Genomic DNA, 25,649 nt, shown 5'->3' on the forward strand with positions numbered 1-25,649 from the left:
GCCCCGCCCCGCCCCACACCCTCACGCGACACGCTCACCACTCAACAAGAGCCCGATCCATGAGTTACATTGCACCAATTCGAATCACACAATTATAATGAGCAAATTCAAATATCGTTATCAAAATCATTAATTTTTTAGACTTTAGAATGCTGAAAAAAAAATAACTAGCAAATATTTTGTAAAATAACTTTAGTTCCGAAAAATGGCGCGGCTTTTTTATCTTGGAGCAAGGACATTTATAATATTATCGTACCTCAAGGAGCGAGCTCTCTATAGTGCCGGCAGACGGCAGAGGACGCCGCGCGGCTACAGCGGCACCAAGCCAGGACAGACTGATGACGACAGATGGTCACCCACACCTTGCTACTAAAAGCTATTCAAATACAACCGTTTGGACCGCTCACCATTTTACTGCATATTTATTTAATCTTATAGTTATTTTTCTATTTATTTTCTATACCTTTATAGTTAGTTAATATTTAAAAAAAAAATTATAATTTTTATAATCAATGTTTGATTATTTTATTTTACGGCGCAATTATATAATTTTATGATGTATATATTTTTAAGTTAAACGATTTATAAACACATTTTATTTATTTTTTTTTAATTTTGAAATATATTAAATTGCAGTAACTTACCAATACAAATTCTGACGAACAATAAAAATCTCGCAAAAATTCCAGTGTACAACAAATTTAACTCTTAATATAAAACCAATAGAGTATATTTTGGAAGGCATCAAGCGGTCCAAACACTACGTAGACTGGATAGACCGTTCTTCTGAAGCGTGTTTAGCGTATTTAGCCGTTATTAGCGAGGTGTTAGGGTTGTGTTTAGTGTAGCGAGGCGTGACGGACAGGCGATGTGGTCGCGTGAGGACAACGGCAGAAGCACAGCTATTGTTAACAAACTGAGACAACTTCTAAACTACATAAAAACTTTAAATGAAAAAAAAATCCTAATTGTCGATGGTCTACACCAAAATCAGTTTTTTTTTAAATTTTATTTGGTTAATGATTTTTTTCAGATATATATATATATATAAAATACAATGAATATGTCCCCTCAGTTCGCAACAAATATACACAACACATCAAAGAACAGTAAAATTTTACGTTTCATTTGTGATGGAAGTTAGATTACGTCACTTTTAAATGTAAATTTTATCAAATATTTACTGTAATAATAATTTATTTCTTCAAAAAAATATAGCAAAATATTTGTGCAAATAATAATGTGGCGAGAAAGTGATAAAAACATAGTAAATGCCTATTTACATATCATGAGTACTTTCATTCATACAGAACCTCGATAAGGAGACCTTACGCCTAATTTAGTCCTCTTTCCCTTCCTACCCATTTTCTTAAAAGGAAAGGATCGGAAGTGGAAGTGGACTTTCCGGATGAGAAGATGCATGGAAAGGAAAAATATTTTCTTCCTGTGCATCCTCTACTCTTTCGATTAAAGGTAAGCAACGCATATGCAATTGAGTGTCTATGGGCAACGGTCACTTCGCTATTTCAGCGATTTCCGGTGACCGCTCGGCGTTTGCCATCTTATGATATAAAATGATGGATTAAAATGAGAAAAATATCTCTTGGCCTCTCTCTTATTAGGTTCTGTATATATTGCCATCTCTTTTTTGTCAAAGAGAACGAAAGAAACAACATACAAATGACACGACAAAAATGATATTTAAGTGACATAATCAAACTTAAAATACTTGATACTACAATTTGCAATTGTTAGTTTAGCTTTAAATTACAAAACGTGTTTCCTCACATCCCCTTATTTTAACAACTACCCTCAAAATATAAAGAAAAAGGTAGGTTTATAATAAAATAAATTATTTCTACATTTTTCTTGAATCCCATTATCTTAAGCAGAATAACTGCGAAGCAAAGCGCGAGTTATTTTGCTGGCACTCGAGTTTACTGTTCCCGTACATTTAATGAGATGGATAAATGTAAAAGTAACATGAGATTTGATGGAAGATGACACCAAATGATTGTATTATATCATTATTTTATATTAATAGTACTATCGGGGGCGCGACAGTTCCCCCGCCGACTACATAAATACATTTCAAGTACAAAAAAAACTTAAATAAATCTCCATTTTATAAATAAAAATTATACTAAAATTAAAATAAATTATACTAAAGATATAGCTGATATTTATAGAATAGAAATCGAAAGATAAAAAAATAAAGTTTTGTTTTTTAAACACAAAATTTGATACCACAGTTAGATATTTACTTTTAAATTAAAAATAAATATTTTATATATAAAATTCTCGTATCACAATTTTCGTTCCCATTCTCATGAAATTTTCTGAGCATATTGAGTAGGTCTGCTTATCGGCCAACATCTATTTTTAATCCCGCGCGGACGGAGTCGCGGGCGACAGCTAGTTATTGTATAAAAATTAATATAATACAATCATTATCCAACACAAAGTGAACGGCAAAGGAAAGAGTGGCAAGCGCAGCAATCATTATAATCATTAAACAAATATTCACAAAGGCTGGCTGCCCTCGACTTTATTTACAAATAAAGTTTTTATTACCAGATAAAAAACAAATAAATTTCAAATAAAATTCATATATACTGTTATACAGTTTGTATGTATGTATGTATGTATGAGTGTTGTATGAAGTTTACCTTGATCGTCATGATGTTTGTTCGGTGTCGCGACGTCAGACCGATATCCGTTGCGTAACTCCGCACGCGTCAGACTTTGACTGCGTCCTTCTGACAATCTGGCAAATTAAAAAAAAACATTTAGATCTGTTTTGTTGAATAAAGTCAAAATTGGAGAAGTACCAGTACAAAGGGATGGCAATATTTTGTTTCGCTTATACAGGATTTCTCTTCAATCAGAGTTTCTCGCTTTAAACGTAGTTACCATACAATGACTCTCGCTTAAAGAGGTTTCTCGCTTATCCAGTAATTATATTTTTATAAAATAATTGTCAATCGAAAGTTTATATGGATGGATGGATGGATGACAATTGACATAGATATAGAACATAGTCTGGAAGAACACATAGCCTACTAATTAAGTGTTTTGTGATCCCGCACGAACGCAGTCGCGGGCGACAGCTAGTTACAATAAACAATTACCTGTCACTAAGCAGTAGGGGGGAGGGAGGATGTAACCGCTCGTGCAGTGGAGGGGGCTCCAGTTCCGAGCTGCCGTTCGCTGAAATTATACATACAGATAAAAAATTATTCATAACTTCTAAAAAAAGGAACCCTAATAAAATATATATGACAAAGATTAATCAGACATCTCAGATACGACAAAAGTGTCAAAGAATAAAAAAAATAATAGACATTTTTATGTTTTTTAAAACACTCACCATCATGTCCTAACATATGATGTCTGTTAGTTCTCGGTGGTGGCTCAGGAGATCTCCCGGTGCTGTGTTCTCTGCTTAAACTGAAACAGTTATTTTTTTTTCGAAATAATTCTCTTAGAATAAATAAAAAAATACAGAATTAGGTACAGACAATGTATTTATTATACGGTTATATAAAATGCCAATACATAACAATATACCTAATAGTTATTTGTGTGAAAAGTAATTGTCATATAACGAATCATTGTGTACCTTCTATGCCTAGGTGTAGAATGCAGGTCGACCCTGGATCTCCTCTGCTGACTCTGATGGTAGAACCTCTGCAGCACTATAGGACTCGTGTTGCCTGAACTCTGCAAATTGAAAATATTTGATAGAAAGACCACCAAGAAAGAGATACCTACATACTTTAGTACGCCGTTTTCAGCAACAAAATATCTTTTTTAAAAGGTGAAATCTTACAAAAAAAAACAAAAATTATACTAGTTGTCGCAGGCGACTTTGTCTGCGCGGTACGGCAAAAAACATAGTAAGAAGCTTACGTGTTTTTCCAAACTATGTTCTACATCTGTGCTACATTTAATCGATATCCATTGAACAGTTTTGGAGATAACTACTAACAAACATCCATCCAAACATTCGCATTTATAATATTAGTAAAAGCAAGAAGACTTACAGCAGGTGACGCCCTCCAGCGGTTCTCTGCGGAAACTCTGCGCACGGGGGGCGGCGGCGGTGACGCGCACGCCTCTATCGTTCTGAAACACAACATCACTTTCAAAATAACGACTGAACTTATTTACAGCATTTTTAATCCATTCAAATCTATATAACATATCATATTTATGACTATTCGAATAATTTTTCTAACGAGTTTCAAATAAAATAAAATATTTAAATACCTGCGCCTGGGGTAAGGCGAATGATTGGAGAAATCCGTCTCCAAGCTGGCAGGCTGCGAGCTGCTGCCACCCGCGTGCGATGGCGACGCCCATCTCGCTCTGAAAACATTTTTTTAAACCTTTAAACTGAAGGACATATTAGTTTACAAACTTGCAGAAATAAATGTCAAATATCATAACATATTTCGATAATTTCTGAATTAAAACTAAAGGAAAATTAATAGCCATTTGCCAGCGCCATCTAGTGATCAATTAACACATCCAGTAAGTTTAGTGACGTCAAAATATAGCCTAAAGCAAGTTGAAGGTTATGGCTTTTTATTACAAAAATGATTTTTAAAAAAATATATCCCGTGGTTTCTACAATCCTGTCTTATTACAAGTGTGTTTACACTTTATTATATTAGTATAGATAACTAACCGTCCAGGCGTTGGTGTGACCTGGTCAGGAGACCAGTGGTGCGCGCTGGTGACGAAGTTCCTGATGGGTTGTGGGGTGGGCGGGCTGGAGTGTCCGTTGGGCGATGCGGGCGAAGGCGGAGCGCCACTCTTAGGCAGCGTGGCATACCACTCCTCCACAGACACGTTACTGCGACATGATTTCACTACGAACGGATGTTCCAGGAGCTTCGGGTACTTTGGACGCTGACGGTAATTTTTTGTCAGGCTGTGATAAATAAAATAACAATCTTAGTTATATTATCATTATGTTTTTAATTTAATTAATTAGTGAAGAAATTTGGTATAGATATAGAACATAGTATAGAAAAATACGTAGATTACTATAAAAAATAGTTTTTTTTTAATTCCATGCATATGGAGTTACCGGCGAAACTATAAAAATAAATTGAAATCGATTATTTGTTTTCTTAAAAGTATTAAAATAATATTGTTTACCATTGAGATACGAAAGACTTGAATTCAGGTGTAAAATCGCTGGTATCTGGCAGCTGGGGGGGATCATCTGCTATTACCTAAAAATACATTAAAAATAACAAACTTTTTAAACTTATCACAAAGTTACAGAATTAAACAAAGAGGATTAAAACCTTTATGGATTATTTATGCTATCGTTATAATTTTGTATGAAAAAAATTAAAAAAAAATCGTGAACAGAATAACTCACCCTCGTAAGGACTTCAAAGTCATTTTGACAGTTTCTGTAGGGGAACACACCGGTGGCGAGCTCGACTAGGGATATACCAAGAGACCACACATCTGCTCGAATGTCATAGTCCGGTCTACTGGGGTCAGGAGGGTCTATCCGTTCAGGCTGTCAACAAAAAGTAATTCTCTTTGATTTTTCGCTATTAATTTATATCTCGTAAAGACCACCAACATAAATCTACAGCAAAAATACAAATTCTATATAATTTACTAACAATTAAAAAAAGCTTAAACAAAAAAAAACATGTTTGGTAGACGTAGATAAAAAAAAACTTGAGCAATAAAGATTAAAAAGAAATACTAGACATTGAACCTTATTACAAATAACAAAAAAGAATAATAATTATCAAATATAGTTACAGCCATGTACGCAGCACATCCTGCACTCCTTGTCTTTGCTTTACTGTCTACAAGACGGCCGCTGATGCCAAAGTCGCACAGCTTCACGTTGCCGCGCTCGTCCAACAAAATGTTGCTCGGCTTCACGTCACGATGGATCACGCCGTGACTCTCTTTAAGATATGACAGCGCTTTCACCGTCTGTAAATGAACACCCTGTGTTAAAAACTTCTTTTTGCCTAATCATTCTTATATCTAATTAAATAATTAAAATTTAATTAGAAAAATTAGATTAAAACCAAGGGCTTTTAAACAATAGTAACAAATACTTTCCATATAAAATTAACGTTTAATAAAACATCTGAGTATGACAGTTGCTGTTGGTTTCTGAAAATAAAATCCCACTTAAAACATAATACTATCTCTATTGTGTCAAAGATGAAATACAGAGATCACTGTATAGTGAGCTTTTCATCTCGGAAACCCACAGATAATGAATTGATATATACAATAGATCTTATCATCCGTAATACTTACTGCAACAGTGACTTTGCCTAGTATTGCCTCAGGTATCGGAGCACCAAGACGTTTGAGTAACTTATCGAAGCATGACGCCATCAGTTCCATACATATCCATACATCCGCGTCCGTCACAAAGCAGCCCAGGCAGCGCACAATGTATGGACAGTCGTGTGACCGAACAACCACATCCAAGTCCATTAAAATTCGTTTGGTTTCCTCAGAGTTACCAGAACGTCGCATTTGCTGGAAAAGCAGAATTAAAGGTAGCTTAGTAGATCACTATTATCTTAATTTCAACCTTTTTTCAATATTTTTTAAAATATCTGTCCCATATCAATGGCATCTACTTAAAAAATGTATACATATAAAGAATTTTATGTCTATTACCTTAACAGCTATGACAGCTCCGGAAGTTTTGTGTAACATCTTGACAACATGCCCACATGTACCACTGCCGAGCTCACCCATGTGTTGTAATTCATCTATACTGGAACGGTACTCCACACCTCCCACGTTTAACTTTCCACTCACCTACAACAGAGAATACAGTCAGTTTACATCAGAACAAATCTAAAGTATTAGAATAATCTATTATAACACGATTTAACTTAGCCTTAAATAATATTTATTAAGTTAATTATTATAATATGTAGCTTTACCTACTGCAAAGAACTTAAAAGATCATAAACCAATGATAATATTTTTTTAATTATCAAGTAAATATACCTTGTACACTTCCCGCATACGGAATTCAGTTTCTGTTGCCTGAGGTGATCTCGGTGGTAATGGTATATCTCTATTGAACACTGGAAAAGGAAGAGTACACATTATTATTCTTCAAATTCACCATAAACCAAGGTCTCCAACCATTCTCCAAATCTATTTGAATTGATTATCAAGAAAATTTCATTTAGATAAAAAATAAAATTGTACATTCACTAATATACTTCAATGCTTCTCCAAGACAAGACAACCTTTAATCAACATTGTACTATTAATTTAAGGGCCCTAAATGATAATGAATTCATTTAGGTTTAGCCATTTCCAAGGATAGTTGAACATCTTTATAAACACAGGAAGCATATTAATTTTACTCATATACTACTATAAGAAATGTGAATGTTTGTTTGAAGGTATCTCTAAAACTGCTGAACAGATCAACGAAATATGGTATACATATAGTCTGGAAGACATAGGCTACTATTTCATTTTATTATTCTGTTCGGACGGAGTTGCGGGCGACAGCTAGTTATTAATAAAGACTTTGACCCTCAATGTCATTACCATAAAGTAGATGACATCCCAATGGATGCGAAGTGAGTCAATACTTCAAGAAATGGAATAATGAAAATAAATGATGGCATCATTCGTAAATCTGAGTCAAAGGTAATAAAGCATTTCTTAATTATATGTGATGTAAAGAGGATACTGTATGAACTCATATCTTTAAAACATTGTGTAAATATATCTAATAGCATATTTGTTATGCAAATAAATTGTTGTAAAGACAACAGACACTTTTGTACAACAATAACTAATATTATCCGTCCACATGGTATTTAAAAAAAAATTATTAATAGTCTATGTATTCTTCCCGGTTGTGTTCTATATCTATGCCAAATTTCAGGAAGAAATGCCAAATTGCAGTTCTGGAGGTACCTTCAGACAATCATCCATCCATATAAACATTTGCATTTATGATATTAGTAAGAAGTAGAAGTATAATGTTTTAGTATGGGGTTTATATGTAAAATGTATGTAATAACTGTTATGTTGTATTATCAACACAAATGTTATTATACAATACAAATATATTGCTATAAAGCAAAGTAGTTATTTAATCTAAAAAGCGTCAATAGCCTAATGGTTAAGGGTATGGATTTCTGATCACAAGGTCGGGGGTTTGAATCTCGACATTCGACTATTGTCCTGAACTATATTCTAGCACAAGCCTAGAGCTTAAATTGAATGGTAAAAGAAATATTAGTAAATTTACAAAAAAAAATCTGCTAATATTTTTATGACAAAAAAAATCTTATAAAATTATGACATTATATTCATAAGGTCTACTAATTTTAAAATATGAAAAAGCAATGAATATGGTATACAGCAACTTCTCCACATCTTTTTTTCCTAATTCCGATCTTGTATGTGTTGTGTAAAAGAAAATATTTTGTTGCAATTTTAAATATTTATAAAATAAAAGGTATAATGAAAAGTTGTATTAACATATAATATTTATTACAATATGTTATACATTTAATTATTCAACATTAAAATTCTATAAATAAACAAAATAAACTTTGCTTTGATTAATTTAAAAATAACAATAAGTACATACAAATGCAAACTCTGCAGGACAATGTGTTTTTACATTATATGATGTTAGTATATTGAACCTTTTTATTTAAAACTTATATCATTTGTTCTTAAGAATTACTAAGTTTTATTACATTTTCTTATTGTTATGTGCTTTTTACCATATATGTGGTTAACAAATACAAAGGTGTTCCAATTCCACCATTTGAAAAGGATTTTTATCGAAATTATTGAGTTTTGTCGAATAACCCTTAAATATCTGAGAGAAATACAGTAGTAGTTTCAGTTATTACAATGAATAAACATGAAAATGAAATTAGTTAATGTGGAGAAGTGCAAAAAGTTTCATTGACTCCATAGTGGCTATCAGTAATTTATGCAGTTAAACTTAGCAATACAGAATGTTTTGCCAAATACCATAGTTAATGTTATTCCTTTCAAAACAATGGTGTCTATTGACACAATAAATATGCACATATAGTTAAAATTGTATGCTTGTCTGGTTGCACACCACCCACAGTGTCTTCAATGCCAAGTTATGCAAATAATCTATTTACATTGTTACTGCTCTCCGATTGAAAATCTGTCGGCGTGAATAGCACCCAAAGTTATATCAAAGATCCTACCTAACATTGACAAATATCAACCTCAATTTGTAAGCATATGCTACATTGCTTACATAAAACCCCAACACTTTTTTTTATAGGACAGCAAATCTTACATCTTATTTATGGAGATGTTTGGGCAAATTCTATCAAAATATATACTTTATAACATATAATTTATGAATTTGAAACAGAATGTTATGGCACAAAACAGATGTAATGAGAACATTATCCTGTAATGGAAAACTAATGCTATTAATAAAAAGGCTTATCGCAACAAATAGACTTACGGGGTCTAAACTTCCGGCCTCCAGACTTAGGTGTTCCGAGACCACCTTGGTTCTGTAAACCACCATCTCCCCGCGTACGCATTTCATTTTGAAATCGTTCTTGCAAACCTTTCAATTTCTCATCAATTGAACTATTTGACATTGTAACGAATATAATTTTTCACGAATCACATTTAAGTACTTAAATCTAAACATCTATTATAATATTTACAAGAAAATTATGAAAAGACTTGCAGTGAGCAGTCCAAAGATTTCCTTCTAATTCTAAACCATCACTCACTTCTAGTAAAACACGATTCGTTCATTTTTAATCTTTATTTATGTAATTCTCCGTTCGTTTGGTTCGTTCTTTCATTCTTTACAACTGCGATAAGGCTTGGTCTACATGATCTCAAACTTTTAAAAATAAAAAGATGTCTATGGTACTATTTTCAGTAATTTGTAAAACTGAAAATAATGTTAAAGCATTCTAGTAACAAGGTTACTGTCGATTATATTTGATCCTTTTTATAAAGGATTAAGATTAAAAAGAGCAAGATCAAGACTTTGTATTGCTGAGGTATTGCTGCGAAGTTTAATTTAATACAAGTAAAATAATATTATAAGTACTAAAGGGAATGGCGTTTCTTAATTTTAAATAAGAGTAGTAATAGGTAAAATGTATGTTGGAGTTTGCAGTTTTAGGTTCTTGATATTTATTTTATTTAACGATTATTTCATCGGGATTCGCTATGCCGGTTGTATGATATTTTACTACGTCATACGTCATGAACGAATTGTATATTTCTGAACGGATGACTTTTCATTCATCTAATCATTAATGCTCATGTCGATTTCGTCTCATTTTGCGAACGATTTGCATCTTTCTTTTTGCTATTTGATAATAAGTGTACAAAAATTATATTAATAATTATTTAAATATCCCGATGTCTTACGGTAAAAAAATATCGATGAAATATTAGTGTGTCGTATGTTCCAATTGTTTTTGTTGTCCTTTGTTGACTTTTAAAATCAAGTGAGATCTAAAAGGATTTTGTGAAATGACGTGAATATTTTTATTTATTTAGTAAAAATAAAATGTGTCATTTATAAGTGTATGTGATTAATTGCAAGAATGATGCAGCCAACATCTGAGGGCTGTATGAATATTGCGGAGTTAGCGAATCAGCTACGTAGGGAGAAAATTTTCATCAATTCCGAGCGACAGCTGCTTCAAAATCTTAATGAGGAAGTGGAGAAAACTGTGCAGGAATTGCTACAGGCTGCATGGATATGTTCTATGCAACGACAGAACTTAACGAACCTTATTTCATCTCGATGTGAAGCTGAATCCATAGCAGCCTGCCAGAGAGCAAGCTTACTAGAGAGCACAGCTTTTATAGATGCTTACAAGGTCTTGAGATATAAGGTACGTTAGAACATAAATGATTTAATTTAGTGGTATATAAGCTAAAAAATGCGTAAGATGGTGCATTGGTTGCAAAATATTGTGTTAGATACTGAAAATGCCAATGGTGGGTGTAAATCAATATTTTCCTCACTCTAACAATTACAACTTCTGTTTATGATTATTTTCTTATCACTGATGTATTGTAGGTAATTGGTATCCACCCACTTTGTTTCATTGTCAATATTTCTATTATACTTTTCGTTTAGTAAAAATGGATTACCAATTTTGTCCACTTTTATACATTTCAAACAATAGATGATTTCTTAACTAGCAACATTATTAATTTAGGAAGCAACTGCCTTGGGCGAGCTTCTAGGATGGCTTCGAGACACACCCCATCTAGTTGCGTTGAGCTTGATACTCGGAGAAGATCACATGCCACAGTCCCTGCCATCATTCCTGATAGCAGGCCTGTATGGCAGCTGCCGTTCTACTACGGACAGAACACGTTTGCTCGCCGTCATACGTTCCTTGATCAAACACCAAATGGCAACTTCAAGCGATCCAAGGAAGTAAGTATTTTTTGCTAGCGATAGCTTTTACTATGTTTTTACATTATAATAAATAGCTTTAAATAACTATCTCATTATAATTAGGATTTTTTTAATATCAGTTGATAGAGCAGGCCACTTTTATTGCTGAGAGTAAAACAATGAGAAGCCTACATGTTAAATTAATATGCTATCTATTACCATATTACGAAGAAGTCAATGACCTAAGCCTTAAAACAATGATTATATTTGCAATAGGTTTCGAAATCTATGTTGGCCTTCCTATAATCCTTATTACCTTTTAATGTATATATGAGTTTACATTAAAATTGTGTACAAATTTTTATCACTATTTTGTGAGTATATAATATACTCAAGGCAATTAACAAAACAATTGAGAAGTACATTGTTCAAAGCTAACTTCTTTTACAATTTAATAATGTTATAAGCGTTTGCTTTCACATCCTAATAAAACGGCACAATCAATTGTTTGCAACCCACAGGATGTGGCCGGTACATACGCGCACTTGACTCAATGTCAGCAGGAAGTATCGTAATTTTGTTTTAATGTCATTATTACGAATTATCTTATTGCCTCAATTTATATTTTCGAAAAAAAATTGTACTAAAGAATATTTACTAAATAAAGAAATGTGATTAAGTATTATTGAGATGTTCTATCTTGTTTCTCTACTTTTGATGTGTTACTAACTCTTAAGATTAATATTTTTTGAATTATAAATTACTAGTCGTCGCCCCAGACTCCGTCCGCACAAAATAAAAAAAAAACTTAATACCCTATATGTGTACCATATTGTGTTCTACATCTGTGTCAAATTTTATCAAGACCTGTTGCGCTGCCCAGAGATCCTTGAAACAAACATCCATCTAAACCAGTGGTTCCCAAACTTATTTTGTCTACTGCCCACTTTGAGAATAAATATTTTTTTAGCGCCCGCATATTTTCATATATTTAAAAATATATAGGTCACAATAATTAATTAATTTAATTTGAAGTTACAGTGGTTTTTAAATATATGAAAATATATATATATATATGTATTTTAATGGAGAATTCTAAATGAAACTTTTACTATAACCCGCAACTTGAGACCTGCAAGGTGGCGTTATCGCCCACTTTGGGACAGACTAATCTAAACTTTCGCGTTTATAATATTGAGTAAGATGACTAGTCTTGAGTAATGGATTTTAAGTTAATCTGTAACAATCAAATACTTTCACTTTACAATATGAGTTTTTGATAATATGTCAGAAATATTATTTCTGTATGTATATATCTGATATTATGTATTTGTATGTAAGGTTGTTCCGCACGAGCAAATGTGCGCTGGCGTCGTTGTGCTCCACGTTCCGCGACGGGCACGCGCCGGCGCGCCGCTTCCTCGCGGCCGCACTGCACGCACCCGTCATGGCTGTGCTGCACGAGGACGAGTTCTTCCTCGACATAGACCCGGACAAGGCCATGGAGAGGTAATATATCTATATCTTTCTATAATTATATGTCATCTGCACCTTGAGTCTTGAGTCAACTACAAGGCTTTAAATTTTTTTTAATTTTCTGACTTGTGCTATTAAAGTAAGAAAGCGATATGTATCATTTCATTTACCTAAGTTCGAGTACCCTAGAAATACAACAGTTCATTTAAGTCGAAGTAAAAGAATTTCGTACTCAGAGATAAAATATAAAATAATTTATATTTTAGATTCTCAGCATCGGATCGTCTCAAGAAGTTTGGTCAAACAAATAGCAATGAGTACCCAGCGAAGGTGGCCCGGTACCGCAAGTGGACGGTGCAGTCTCTGTACAACTTGACCAGCAAGTTTATCGCCTCGCTGAAGGAGCACTGGCCCAACTTCCCTGCAGCCATCGCATGGATTGTGCAGCAGATTGTACATCTATTGAAGCAACATTCCAGGTAAATGGGCACAAGAACCTACAATAAATTACAGTACTTTAGGACTTTATTTTTTTATATTCGGGGCTGTATCTTTTACTGTTTGCTTGTCATATTTAGGGAATAAGTGCTGTTAAAAAATATTCCAGGTCAAGGTTATGACTGTTCCATCATGCTTGATACAGCTTTTATTTTTTTAATTTCGTTTACCGGGAATTAATATAGTAGTTATTATGACTTGAATTATTTTGTTAAAGCTTTAAAGAGGTTTTTTGCATTAATGTTTGTGCTGTCTTGACTTATTTAGTATGTAGTTACTTAGTTATATATGCTTCTTTAAAATAATATTTACTGTTGTTGTGTAGGACAAGCGAGCGTGAGTTGCACGCGATCTGTACAGACTTGGTGTTGAGTCAACTGATCTGCCCCGCTGTGGTGAGCCCCGAGGCATACGGTGTGGTCGACGTGCCTGTCTCCTACGTGGCGCGATTCAATCTCATGCAGGTCGCACAGATCCTGCAGGTGCTCTGCCTCAACTGTTACCAGGAGGTCGGTACTATGTCCGCAAATGTTGATGTCACATAATATGTTGGTATCGATTTAAAAAAATATAAAAATAACGCCATCGAGTTCAAATTAAGATTTTATATAATTTTTGAATATGTTTTATTTTATTACTAGCTGCCGCCTGCGACTCTGTCTGCGCGGAATTTAAAAAAAAACTGAATAGCTTCTTGTCTGGAACAGAATGTATCCTATGAAATTTTAACGGGATCCATGCATCCGTTCTGCAGCTACCTTTAAACAAACGTCCATCCATCCATTGATTCATACATCCATACATACACATTTATATGACTATTTCGACAGTATTAAACCACAATAACAAAGTCCAATTTCAACATACAGGTGGATCCAAAAGTCCGTGACCTGTATTCAAAGTTTGATCGGAGCTGCGTGTCGTCGCTGATAGAGAGTGTGATGTCGGATGCGTGCGCGCCCGCACCCGCACCCTCGCAGGCGGACGCGCTGCGCACTGACGTACCACCACGCACCACTATAGCGCTCTTCACGCCCCACGATGCACACTTATTGGTCAGTTTTGTTTATTTTTTTCTTTGTTATTTTTTTACTACTTACTGTATGTATGCAGGTTTTTATGTATGTAAGTTATTTTGTAACCCCTGTAGCATAAATGTCTGAACCGATGTTGGTGATTGGTAATTTCCTATTTATCATCTGAGAGTCATAGGGTTTTCTTTTTCTTAAATAGTCTTATTAATGCGCCATTTTTTTGTAGTTGCATAAGTTTATAATACATGTGATTTAATTTTTCTTTCAGATAACATTTCTGAAACGAATCTCATCCAAGTTAAACAATAACACTCCGAGTATTAACACATCTGAAGAATCTAACAGCTCTGGTCCGGTTGCAGAGGCAGCTGGATTTAGGTACATTTTTTAAAGTTTTACATAAATGTTTATAATGTTTTCATTTATAATAAAATTGCATTAAAATAGAGAAAATAAAAAAAACTTTTTTTTTCTAAAAGAAAATGAGGGATATGGCAACATATTTTTTATATGTTATAGAAATGGGAACCTACTTTAATAAATGTGTTGTGTTTAACAGTAGTGAGGGCAGTGAGAGCGAGAGTGCGGAGGGAGCGGCGCGGCTCGCAGCGCTGATGCAGACCATGGAACCCAACTACCGCGCCCGGCTGCACGACCTGTTGCGCAAAGTGCCCGACCTGCACGCCCTACTCGCCTGCAAGTACGTATATATGTATATACTACCAGAAATACTAAGTTAATAACCATTATTGATATATCAAAGTAAAGAAATTGGCTTTTTTATGTTATTTCAATAGATTATCCGGCTCGAAGGACCATAATACAACTCTGATAGGAAATGATTTAAATTGCATCTAAATAAGCAGTAATTTAGTATCATATAAAAATATTTTATATATGATAAAATGGTTAAGCGGCCACCTGAATTCGCCGAAATATCGAAGCGACTTCTGCCCATAGACAACCGCAATTGTAGATGCATAACATAGCTAACATTTAAATGATTTATTTTGTTATTTTTATTTCAATATAAATTATACGAATTTTAATATTATCAATAGATCATCGTCGTCAGAGCCAAAAGACACGGTGTCAGAGAACGGTCACAGCAGCAAGCGTGGTATCCTGGCCAAGGTGTCCAAGCCGCGGCTACCTCGCAGCGCCAGCTCCAGCTCCTCGCTGGAAGACAAGGCAGTCAACGGTGATAAAGAGGATATGGAGGTGCCTGAAGTGCTGGTCATAAAGCTGGCCAACACCGAAGAGAGTGATTATGTTGGTATGTATGATTTTTATTGGTTTTTGGTATTGTTTTTTTACGATTTTCTTATACTACACTAGTGATTGCCCGCGACTTCATCTCCGCGAAATTAAAAAAAGAAACAATTAGTAGTCTATGTGTTCTTCCAGACTATTTTCTATATGTATGCCAGATTTTATCCATTCATCTAAATTTTGTTATTTATATATTATAAAAATTAAATGTAATAAACATAGATTTTGTTTTTTAACAAATGTTTAAAAGATATTTACAAGTTGGTTGTATTTTTTATAGGTGAAGGCTATTTTTTCCTGTTCTTGTTCAATAATTGAGCTAAAAGTCTTTTGAGCCAGTGTGATATTGTGTTATTATTTCTTGATTTGTGTTGTAGGTATGATGCCGGAATCGAAAGTACTGGAGTGCTACTACGTGGGGCCGGAGGCGGGCGAGGAGGACGGAGCCTCCGCGCTCGTCGCGCCCGGACAGACGCCCGTACAGAAGCGCACCAGGTACGTATACGTACACGTACACTAACATACGCGTACGTACGTATGACTTAACTTAGATGACTACAAGACTGCGTACCTCTTTTTTAAAGTCTATATACGATACCTCTATAAATGGACCGGTTATAAGACGTAGTATTTTGTGCCTATTTGATTTTCGTCACTTTTGCGTTGATAGCGGTTTTTAGAGGTGGAATGGATTCTGACTAATAATATAGAAAGTGTTTACTGTCACGTAACATCAACAGGTGTGTTTTAATCTGAACGAAGCAGAAATTGTTATTTCCAAGCAAGAGCCTATCCCTTTATAGAAATCTTTGGAACAGTAATGTTTATAATTTGAATGTTACTTTGTTTGTTAGGTTCTCAGTGTCGCACGACGAGGTGTCTCTGGGTAACACATCGGACAACCTGGAGGCGGTGTCGGAGGCTGCCTCCAACCACAGCGTCACCTCCAGCCTCGAACTCGAGACCGAGGACCAGAACGACAACCTATCTGATATGGTAACATCATTGTTTATCTATACGTAATAGGCGTAAGCGGCTAACCGTGGGTTTCTAAGAACAAAATACAGGGATAGAGGAAATACATACGTCATACAACAGAAAAGGCAATCCTTTGCCTACCCACCTAAGTAGTTTTAAAAATATTTTTATATAATTAAGAGAAAACAATCTCGTTGTTTCCAGGTGTCTGCCAATGTGAGCGGTCGCGGCAGCCCCAACATCTCTGGTCGCGAGACGCCCTCCTCCCAAGTCACCGACGGAGACGCCGCAGGAGACGCGCCCCCTAGACGGTCAGCAATCAAATATTACCAATAATTACTGTAGAAAAAATTGAATCTTAATTTTCTTATATGTTAGGTCAGCTGTAAGCTGTTTAAGAACTTGTTTGAATGTAATGTATATTCAATATAATTTGTTGGCAGGATATCCGCAAACGCTCCAGTGAGCGCGCAGGCTGCCAGCAACCAGGCCAAGCTGCTCAAGCAGACGCGCAATGATATCGAGGATAAATTCTGCAAATTTGAGATCAAGGTAGGATTTCCTCGATGTAAAATACCTTTCAGAGTTTACAATTTTCTTAATTGCTTCTTCTGCACTAAGGTATACCCATAATGATCACTTAACCTCTCTGTTTGCGGTAATTCATGTATATAAATTTACCATAAAAGATAAATTAGTGATCGAACTAGTGGGATTTTTACAGAAAATGCTGGAAGGTGATGAAACAATCAGCATAATGTCTGACACTTGGAGTACGGACGTGCTGGCCTCCGACTCCGAGACAATCGGAGATTCCTGCGAGCACACCCAGGTTGCAGCCAACCAAGGCAAGTATAGACAACAAAAAACCATTAATATGATAAAATACGAAATATTCATCATTGATAAGAAACTTTTAACTGAGGAGTCATCTCGCACATTAATTTACCGTAAGTTTCTGAGACTAAAATCTCTGTATAAATCATATCGTTATACCAGTCATTATCTTTGGCAATACAAAAATTACAATATGTTTTAAACTGATGTTTTGGTCATAAAAACCCACGGTTAGACGAATTATAAGTAAAATGTCTTTAAACAAATAAATTTAATTTGATGTTTAAACACAATTAAATGATATCATTGTGCAATCGTCCGTCAGGTGGCGGCACGAGCAGCACGAACGCGCCCGACGTGTCAGAGACTGCGAGCGAGTCCGCCTGGAGCATGGACGTGCTCGCCTCAGACAGTGACCGCAACACAGAGGTATATACCTAATCTTATATATAACATTCTTGTGTCACTTTCGTTCCCATACTCCTCCGAAACGGCTTGACCGATTCTTAAGAAATTTTGTGAGCATATTGAATAGCTCTGAGATTCGGACAACATCTATTTTTAATCCCGCGCGGAAGGAGTCGCGGGCGACAGCTAGTATATTTATATATTTGTTATTTACATTATTTCAAATACGTACATAAGTATTGTAAACCTTAATACAAAAGAAACCGTTAATTATGTTTTCGCTTATTTGTCAGTGGGTTAAAAAAAACTACGTATGTACTTATTACGTACGATGTTTATATTGGTTTATCCCTGTCTTGTATCTCTCTATAAAATAAATTTTACTAACTAAATCAGAACATTTTTTTTTCTTTCTACAAATTTCTTTGTATGACGTTACACGCTTAGTATACATTGGTCATTGTAAACAGAGTCCACGTATGTATGTATTGATTATTTTGTATGTATGGTAGGTGGATACAGACGACTGCGTATCTGTCGCGGCGCGCTCCGACACGTCGTGGCCGCGTCGCCCCTCGCACCAGGAGGAGGCGCTGCGACAACCATTGTCCCAGGTACACTACCTCCTGCCCCCACCACCTACCTAGGACTAGTCATCTTTCTCCTCTTATTAACTGTTATTCATATCTTTTATTATTTTACAGAACGGGACCAAAAGACCAGACACCGGCAGTCCGAGGCATACGTCACGATATCTTCCTAATAATCGGTAAGAATTCAATAGTGATACTCAAGTTTATTATAAAAACTAGCTGTCGCTCGCAACTCCGTTTGCCGGAATTAAAAAAAAAAAACTTTAGCACTATGTTCTACATATGTGCCAAATTTCAGTAAGATTCGGTAAGGAGTTCTGGAGATACATTCTAACATCCATCCATCCAGATATTCGTATTTATTATGATATAAAATGTTGATTGTTACTTATGTTTGTAGGTACCTGAGTGCGACGGCAGCGCTGTCTCGCGGCGGAGAGCTGGACCTGGCGCCGCTCGCGCACGCCAACACGCACGCAGCCAATGCGCAAGCGCACGCCGCCTTCGTTGAGAACAGGAAGAGCATACTCGTTAACGGATATCCTGTATGTTTTTAACAATACTTCGAGATGGCATTATTAGTAATGGCCTCCAGTAATATTTTAGGATCCATGAATCAAAGAAGATTTTATAAGATTTTTTTTTCAACTAGGTGATGACGTGTTACGCAACGTCAGCGCCCGAGAGCCCCAGCACCTCGGCGCCCGCACAGCTGCCCAGCGACGTGTTTGACTTTCCTCAGAATAGGTACGTATTACCTTATTAGTAAACACATATGTAGGAAATACATTTTTTTTATTTACATATTGATGTTTTTACAGCAACAACGCACAAACTGAGTCGACGCTCGACGACGCGACAGTCCAATCGGACGCGACTAGCCAATGGGTGGACGATAGCTTCCCGCAGCCGAGCTCCTCCCGCCCATTCCCCGCCAAGTACGACCTCCCCTCCACCTCCAAGCCCTACGACCACCCTTCCACTTCCAAACCGTTCGACGACAACGATCTCATGGATAGATCTCTCAACTCGAGCGAAAGTTCCTTCAACGCACTCTCAGTATCGCAGTACGATCGCCGATTCGATTCCGGTATCGATACCGAACGTCCCGAATCGGAATCGAGATCGACGATAACCGATTTAATGACTCGAATGAGTTCCGCCACTATATCGACTTCCGCGAACTTGGTTAACAACTTGACGAATAGGATCGTCAAGTCTGAGATACGGACGAGTATTGTGAACATAAGTTCGTCTCGTATCGAGAGGAAGCGCGATACGAGCAACATGTCGCTGAGCACGCTGTCGGTGAACAGCGCGGAGACCTCGGTGTCCGACCGCAGCTCCAGCCAGGACGTCAACTCTGACAACGTGACGGAACGCCGCGTCAGCCCTCCGCCACTCAAGAACGTCTCCACCGGCGCTATACCCAAGAGCATCAGCTTCGATGCCACCGCTGAAAAGTCACAGAGGTATATTAGTCTTCTTTTTTCTTCATCACATTGTTTTTTTTTGTCTGAGCGTGAGCTTCATTTATATGTGTTAAGGCGTCGTGCGAGTGGCGAGGACGGCCTGGCGGGGAATCTGGACGAGCTGAAGAACAACGTGAAGCGCTCCGGCGGCAATCTGCTGCACAAGATCAAATTCTTCCGACCCAAGGGACGCTCCCATCATCACCATAGCAACGGTACGTTTGAAAATAATTTCACCATTCTATTTTACTTATCTTTTTTTTTATAATTGAAATCATCAATATTCATTGACAGATATAAAACTGGCAGAAGAGGAGTGTCGCAGTGATGATGGTCGCGCGGAGCTGGAGGCAGGCGGAGACAGCTCGGAGGACATCCTGGCCAAGTACCGGCGCAAGGGCTCGGACGGCCGTACGCGCCGCCCCACGCGCCGCATGTCTGACCTGCCCGATCCAGATCTGGATAGGTATACTTTCTATCTTAATTTAAACTAGCTATCGATGCAGGATTTAAAAAAAAATCATTAGAAGCCTTTGTGTTTTTCCAGACTATGTATGTAGCTATGCCGGATTCCAATGATACGTTTAACCCTTCAGGAGACACCTAGTAACTAATTTTCATACATTCATCTAAACTTTCTTTGAATGTATAGGTGGTTGAATAAATTCTAAAATTTTTAGACATTCAATAACAGTATGGGTATTTTGTTGGTGATTGTTTAGATGCGAAGGCGTGGTGGACCTCAACGACCCTGAAGTTTTCAACAGCATGAAGCGTCGGCTGCGCGCCGTGCTCTCCAACACTGACATGCACTGCGTTGAATATGTACCTAATGTAAGTCAATACTACACGACTATAAAAAACCATACTATACCAGAACTGCAGCTCTGATTTCAAATGATATACGTACTCATCAAGTGATTTAGTATCTAATTGTGACTTCAATTAACCTAACACATACCAGAACAAACACTAGTTGTCTCAATTCTTTCTAGGAGAACGAAGGAGATGACTATGTTTCTATGAGATTTCTGGCATTGAAAATCCACAGTGAGTGAAACTTTTTGTATGTTTGTTTTGTAGCGTTGCACAGCAACATCGCTGGTGGACTTTGTGCGTGCGGGGGGCTGCGCGGAGAGCGCGGCGGTGGGGCGCGCGCTGTCGGGCGGTGCGGGGGGTGCGGGCGCGCGCGCAGCTCGGCTCGCGGCGGCGCTGCGGGCAGATCTAGCTGCACGTCGTCCCTACGCCGCCTACCTCGCCTCCTGCCGCGCTGCGCTTGCGCATGCGCAACATGACCTGCGAGCGTCAGTGCATCTTAGACTTACTAATAGAGTTTAACTATCTGAAATTCAAAAAACGAATCAGTACTAGCTAATTCATATTAATTTACACTGAATAGTAGTACAATATTTTCTAACATTAGTTATATTTTCAGTCAGATAAAGTTGGTGCGCGAGGAGTGCTTGGCGTGCGCACGTGCAGCGGCGGCGGCGCGCGTGCTGGAGCAGCTGGAGCGCGGCAACGCACTGCGCCGCCTCGCGCGCCACCACCACGCACACAACAACCACGCCATACTCAATGGTACGTATTACACACAGTTCAACATACACTGGTCACTAATGTATGGCTCGTTCGGATCTAACGCTAATTTCAGTTATTTTTTTTACTGTAATAATTGTGATTTGTCATAATTCCAGGTGGTGAGCTGATGGATGAGAAGGCGAAAAGACTGACTGCCAGCATCAGGTTGATAACTGCCGAGCTGAAGGCGGACCCCTCATGGGAAGGTTTGTTCTTTTTTATTTAATTACAAAGTTTAAGCTTTTATTTGGTACATGAGATGGAGTGTTGTAGTTAGATATATTGACTATAATAATATATTGTTTTGTGCAGGAGCGACGAGCGCGCTGGTGGAGGCGCTGGAGGTAACGGTGGAGCGCGCGGCGTTTGCTCGCCTCTACCTGCACGTGCTCTTCCCCAATGGAGACGGCGACATCGCACGCGACCAGTCAGTCACATAGATTTATACAAGATAATATAGTCCCACAAGGATCTTATGGAAGTTTTTTGACGAAGGAGTTCTTTATAATTTAAGTTGATACATCCAAACATAATTACAAATCAACCTTCATATCATAATATCATGCGTAATGTTTTTAAAGAATTTCGAATTTTGAAAATGGCAACATTACATTGCTCTCTTATTGGTCAAAATATGATGTTGTCAAGATGACATTATTAGTTCACATATATTTTGACCGCCATAAGATTCTTGTGGGACTGTAACTACCGCACTTATTATGTGTTTAGTTAATATCTCTCATTTAATCTATTTTACGTATATAATCAAAGTTATTTCTGTTACTTTTACATTAATATAATATACACCATCTGTGTTGCATAGAGTACTGAGCGAGCACATGCGCCGGCTGGCGGCATGCACGAGCGCGCTGCGTGCGGGCGTCGCGCCGCGACATCTGTGGGCCGCGCCCTACCCGCACGCACAGCTGCAGCTGCGCCATCTACCTGTATACCGCACACCGCGCGACAAGGTCACAAACTTCTTCAAAATCTTCCTTCTCTTTCATGTAACGAACCCAATTTAAATATATTCGTTTGTCAATAGATATCGTGCATAATGCGTTGCGTATCCTCCATTATGTCGGTGTTGGCGCTGACCGACGGTAGCGCGCCCTCCGCAGACGACCTCACCCCAGTACTCGTCTACGTCATACTCAAGGTAACACTAAAAAAGACCATTTAAATACGAACTGTAAATTTTACAATACTTTCCAAATTACCCACCTGTTATTCCGGTATTTGCAGGTGAACCCACCATCGCTGCTGTCTACCATAGAGCTGGTGAACGCGCTGGGAGGCGCGGCGCTGTCTGGCGAAGCCCTGTACTGGTGGACGCAGTTCTGTGCTGCCGTCGCTTACATTAAGACCATGGACTACGTGGGCGACTCCTAGCGCCGGCAAGCGCGCTTGGTACTTACACCCACAACACTATACAGACAAACAATCATATATCACATACAACTTTATACGATTAAACATTCATATATACACACATACATACTTTTAGACATTATTAGTCAGAATTCTTTGGCTCCAATGGCTTTTGTTACCAAGTCAAGTGTCAGAATGATTACTGAGAGAACATAAACGTCGACATTTTAGTAAGGCTAATGTTGTCCCATTCCACCGGCACAGTGTCGGATTTTCTTCCTAACACATAAAACATACAGTCAACCATACATATTGCGGTAAAATAACACTATACAGCTTCATGTGTTTCGTTGCTTCATTCCTTATTTCTTTTGTCTACTTCATTTTCATAAATATAAAAGTACTAAAAACTATTTATTGAAGTATTTTTTTGATGATATAACAGAATGCAGCGCTCCTCCGGGCAAAATTGGAAATGTACCTGCGCAGCTCCGCGCGCCGTGAACGTCGGCTCACGATTTGAAACATTTTTTATATAACTCGTATCTCATTATATTATATCTCATTCAAATTAATCAAACTTCATACATACATTTAATCTATCATTCGAATAACGGTTGCTGTCGTGTTTAAAATTTTATTTAATGACAATGTCAAATTGACTTTTATATTTTTAAAACTGTTTATATGAAATAGGCAAAGGTCTAAGTTCATACAGCCAGAATAATTAATAAGCAAAAATATTATATAAAAAACGTTTATAACTCGTGAATTATATGCTTGATTTTAATTTGCTTGCTTTTGTGTATTTTCCAAAAATTATTTAGATGATGTCCATGGGCGTCATTGAACATCTCGGTGTTCCCACTGCTCGTTTGCCCCCGTCTGTATATATAAAAAAAAAGATATGAATTTAGGATTTGTTCATAATGCCAAAGTAATTTAAAAAAACAAACGGCAAAAGATAAATTGCTTATTGTGCCAAATGTTTAAAAAAAACGACCGCAACTGTTATTATTCGTAACATTTTATAGCATTTAGCGTTTATAGCATTCGATGTCAATGTAGCGGCTTACAACTAAATATATTTTAGATGTTATTCATAATCTATTCTTGTATCGTAGAATTAAGACTAATTATTCCAACTGTATATCTCGTAATGTAGATCGTTTTAAAAAAAATAAGGAACAAAAAAAAATTTTTTTGCTAATCTAAAATTATTTTGAATTACTATTACAAAGTAAACTAACATTTCATAATAATAAGTAAAATGTATACCATCTCTATTTATAAACATAAAATGTATACTCTTCTATGTGATTTGTGAAATTTAAAATAATATTCCTTCGTCATTTGATAACTGTGATTTTAGAAAAAGGTTTTGTAATGCTCGATAGCATGGAATTGTATTTTTGGATGAAACGGAATGTGTGATACTAAGAAATAGAATCGTAGGGAAAGTAAATATAAACGGATGTGAGTGAGGTAGTTGAGAATGGAAAAGGTAAGGTTCTTCGAGTTTTGTATTATTAATATTTTGGCTCTAGACAATATGTAACATTTAAACACTGTATGCAGTATCTGTTTACTTTTCTATGGAATAGTTGCGATATTATTTTAAGCTACAATAACCCTGTCTTGTTTACGACAGAGTATATATTTTTGATATTTGATATCTGCAAATTTGATTTTAAAAATGAGTCTCGAATTTTATTTAGTCTAAATATGCATGTGTTCAATTAATTCAGTTTCCACTGGATGGATGTTAATGGAAACTCTCAGATATTTGAAACTGAAACACAATTTCATGGAAAATTGTCAATTGTAATTGAATTAAAACTATTAATTGTAATTTATTACTACAGGAAAGTAACGAAATTAAAAAATCCCATGCGCGGAACTTGAAGAGGCTTTAGTCTAGAAAAGAACATAGATTTATTATCTTTGGATCTTGCCTATGTGATTTTCGTAGTTCGTTAAATGGGTAAAATTTTGTGTATGTATACAAAACTTATGGCATTGGTCATTTCGCATTAATTTTTTTATTAAATTCGAATTAATCAGAGAAATTTAACTATAGTTTATAGAATCTTGAAAATAATTACCACAATTTTGTTTTTAATCACTTGCGTAGACTTTAGAAATTCAATTATAAGTTAATTATCTGTATTGTGAAGATTTTTACTTTGTTTTAAGTATATTGTAATTTTTATCTTTCCTTACTATTAAGCTTTACTTTGTAAATATGGAATCATCTTTTTACTGTACAGAATATGTACAATTTATGATATATCGGCTTATTTTTGTGTCTCTATCTAACAGTATTTTCTTTCTAAACACAGCACAAAATGTAAGTGGAGACGCTTAGGATTAATTGCTTAAATAATTTATTCCATTGTAAAAATAAATGTTTAAAATCAGCTTCGTTTTGTTTACAATATTTTATTCTAATAACAAATGTTGGCCTAGTTTTAATCTTATTGTAGAATACGAATTTCTTTGTAAAACGCAAATCAAAACAGGGCGTGCCATTTTGATTGTATGTGAAGATTTAATGTGAAATATGGGGAGGTATGAAAATGTATTCACTTGGGTTTGTCTCGAATTTTTTATTTGATGATTACGTAGTGCGTCAAGGTTGAGTCACGTCAATAAGCCAAAGTTTTATTTTACCTTATGAAATTTATATACA

The 25,649-nt window shown here is 36.3% G+C and overlaps 2 protein-coding genes across 8 annotated transcripts in view; one reads left to right on the forward strand and one right to left on the reverse strand.

The window, feature by feature from the left end:
* hep (hemipterous) overlaps positions 1–9,793 on the reverse strand; it is a 12,746-nt gene extending 2,953 nt beyond the window's left edge. For all 5 annotated transcript variants that reach the window (XM_013311574.1, XM_013311576.1, XM_013311575.1 and 2 more), the window contains exons 1-14: positions 9,515–9,793; positions 7,027–7,106; positions 6,688–6,831; positions 6,316–6,543; positions 5,800–5,979; positions 5,399–5,545; positions 5,170–5,246; positions 4,694–4,939; positions 4,273–4,371; positions 4,047–4,128; positions 3,623–3,723; positions 3,371–3,450; positions 3,132–3,210; positions 2,670–2,767 (exon numbers count right to left, since the gene is read on the reverse strand). In XM_013311574.1, coding sequence (XP_013167028.1) covers positions 2,670–2,767; positions 3,132–3,210; positions 3,371–3,450; positions 3,623–3,723; positions 4,047–4,128; positions 4,273–4,371; positions 4,694–4,939; positions 5,170–5,246; positions 5,399–5,545; positions 5,800–5,979; positions 6,316–6,543; positions 6,688–6,831; positions 7,027–7,106; positions 9,515–9,656 — 1,783 coding nt within the window. In that variant the 5' untranslated portion in view covers positions 9,657–9,793. The remainder of the gene's footprint in view (positions 1–2,669; positions 2,768–3,131; positions 3,211–3,370; positions 3,451–3,622; positions 3,724–4,046; positions 4,129–4,272; positions 4,372–4,693; positions 4,940–5,169; positions 5,247–5,398; positions 5,546–5,799; positions 5,980–6,315; positions 6,544–6,687; positions 6,832–7,026; positions 7,107–9,514) is intronic.
* A 552-nt stretch (positions 9,794–10,345) lies between these two features.
* Gapvd1 (GTPase activating protein and VPS9 domains 1) lies at positions 10,346–23,744 on the forward strand. 3 transcript variants are annotated; one of them, XM_013311630.1, is made up of 31 exons: positions 10,346–10,922; positions 11,253–11,476; positions 12,779–12,946; positions 13,180–13,392; positions 13,737–13,920; positions 14,281–14,466; positions 14,714–14,823; positions 15,005–15,145; positions 15,507–15,721; positions 16,095–16,212; positions 16,572–16,713; positions 16,900–17,006; positions 17,139–17,247; positions 17,420–17,543; positions 17,858–17,961; positions 18,453–18,554; positions 18,645–18,709; positions 18,934–19,078; positions 19,186–19,280; positions 19,355–20,005; positions 20,081–20,220; positions 20,300–20,471; positions 20,728–20,839; positions 21,089–21,309; positions 21,441–21,586; positions 21,703–21,792; positions 21,899–22,013; positions 22,410–22,557; positions 22,632–22,745; positions 22,832–22,996; positions 23,403–23,744. In XM_013311630.1, exons 1-30 carry the CDS (start codon positions 10,629–10,631, stop codon positions 22,976–22,978), a joined length of 4,902 nt encoding a protein of 1,633 aa, XP_013167084.1. In that variant the 5' UTR covers positions 10,346–10,628; the 3' UTR covers positions 22,979–22,996; positions 23,403–23,744. The 3 variants fall into 3 exon arrangements, with proteins under 3 accessions (XP_013167084.1, XP_013167085.1, XP_013167087.1); XM_013311631.1 differs by having other exon boundaries at positions 22,832–22,983; XM_013311633.1 differs by having other exon boundaries at positions 15,008–15,145.
* The last annotated feature ends 1,905 nt before the right edge of the window (positions 23,745–25,649 follow it).

The sequence above is a fragment of the Papilio xuthus genome, unplaced genomic scaffold (assembly GCF_000836235.2).
Source record: "Papilio xuthus unplaced genomic scaffold, Pxut_1.1 DF827680.1, whole genome shotgun sequence".
In the NCBI taxonomy this organism is placed as follows: domain Eukaryota; kingdom Metazoa; phylum Arthropoda; class Insecta; order Lepidoptera; family Papilionidae; genus Papilio; species Papilio xuthus.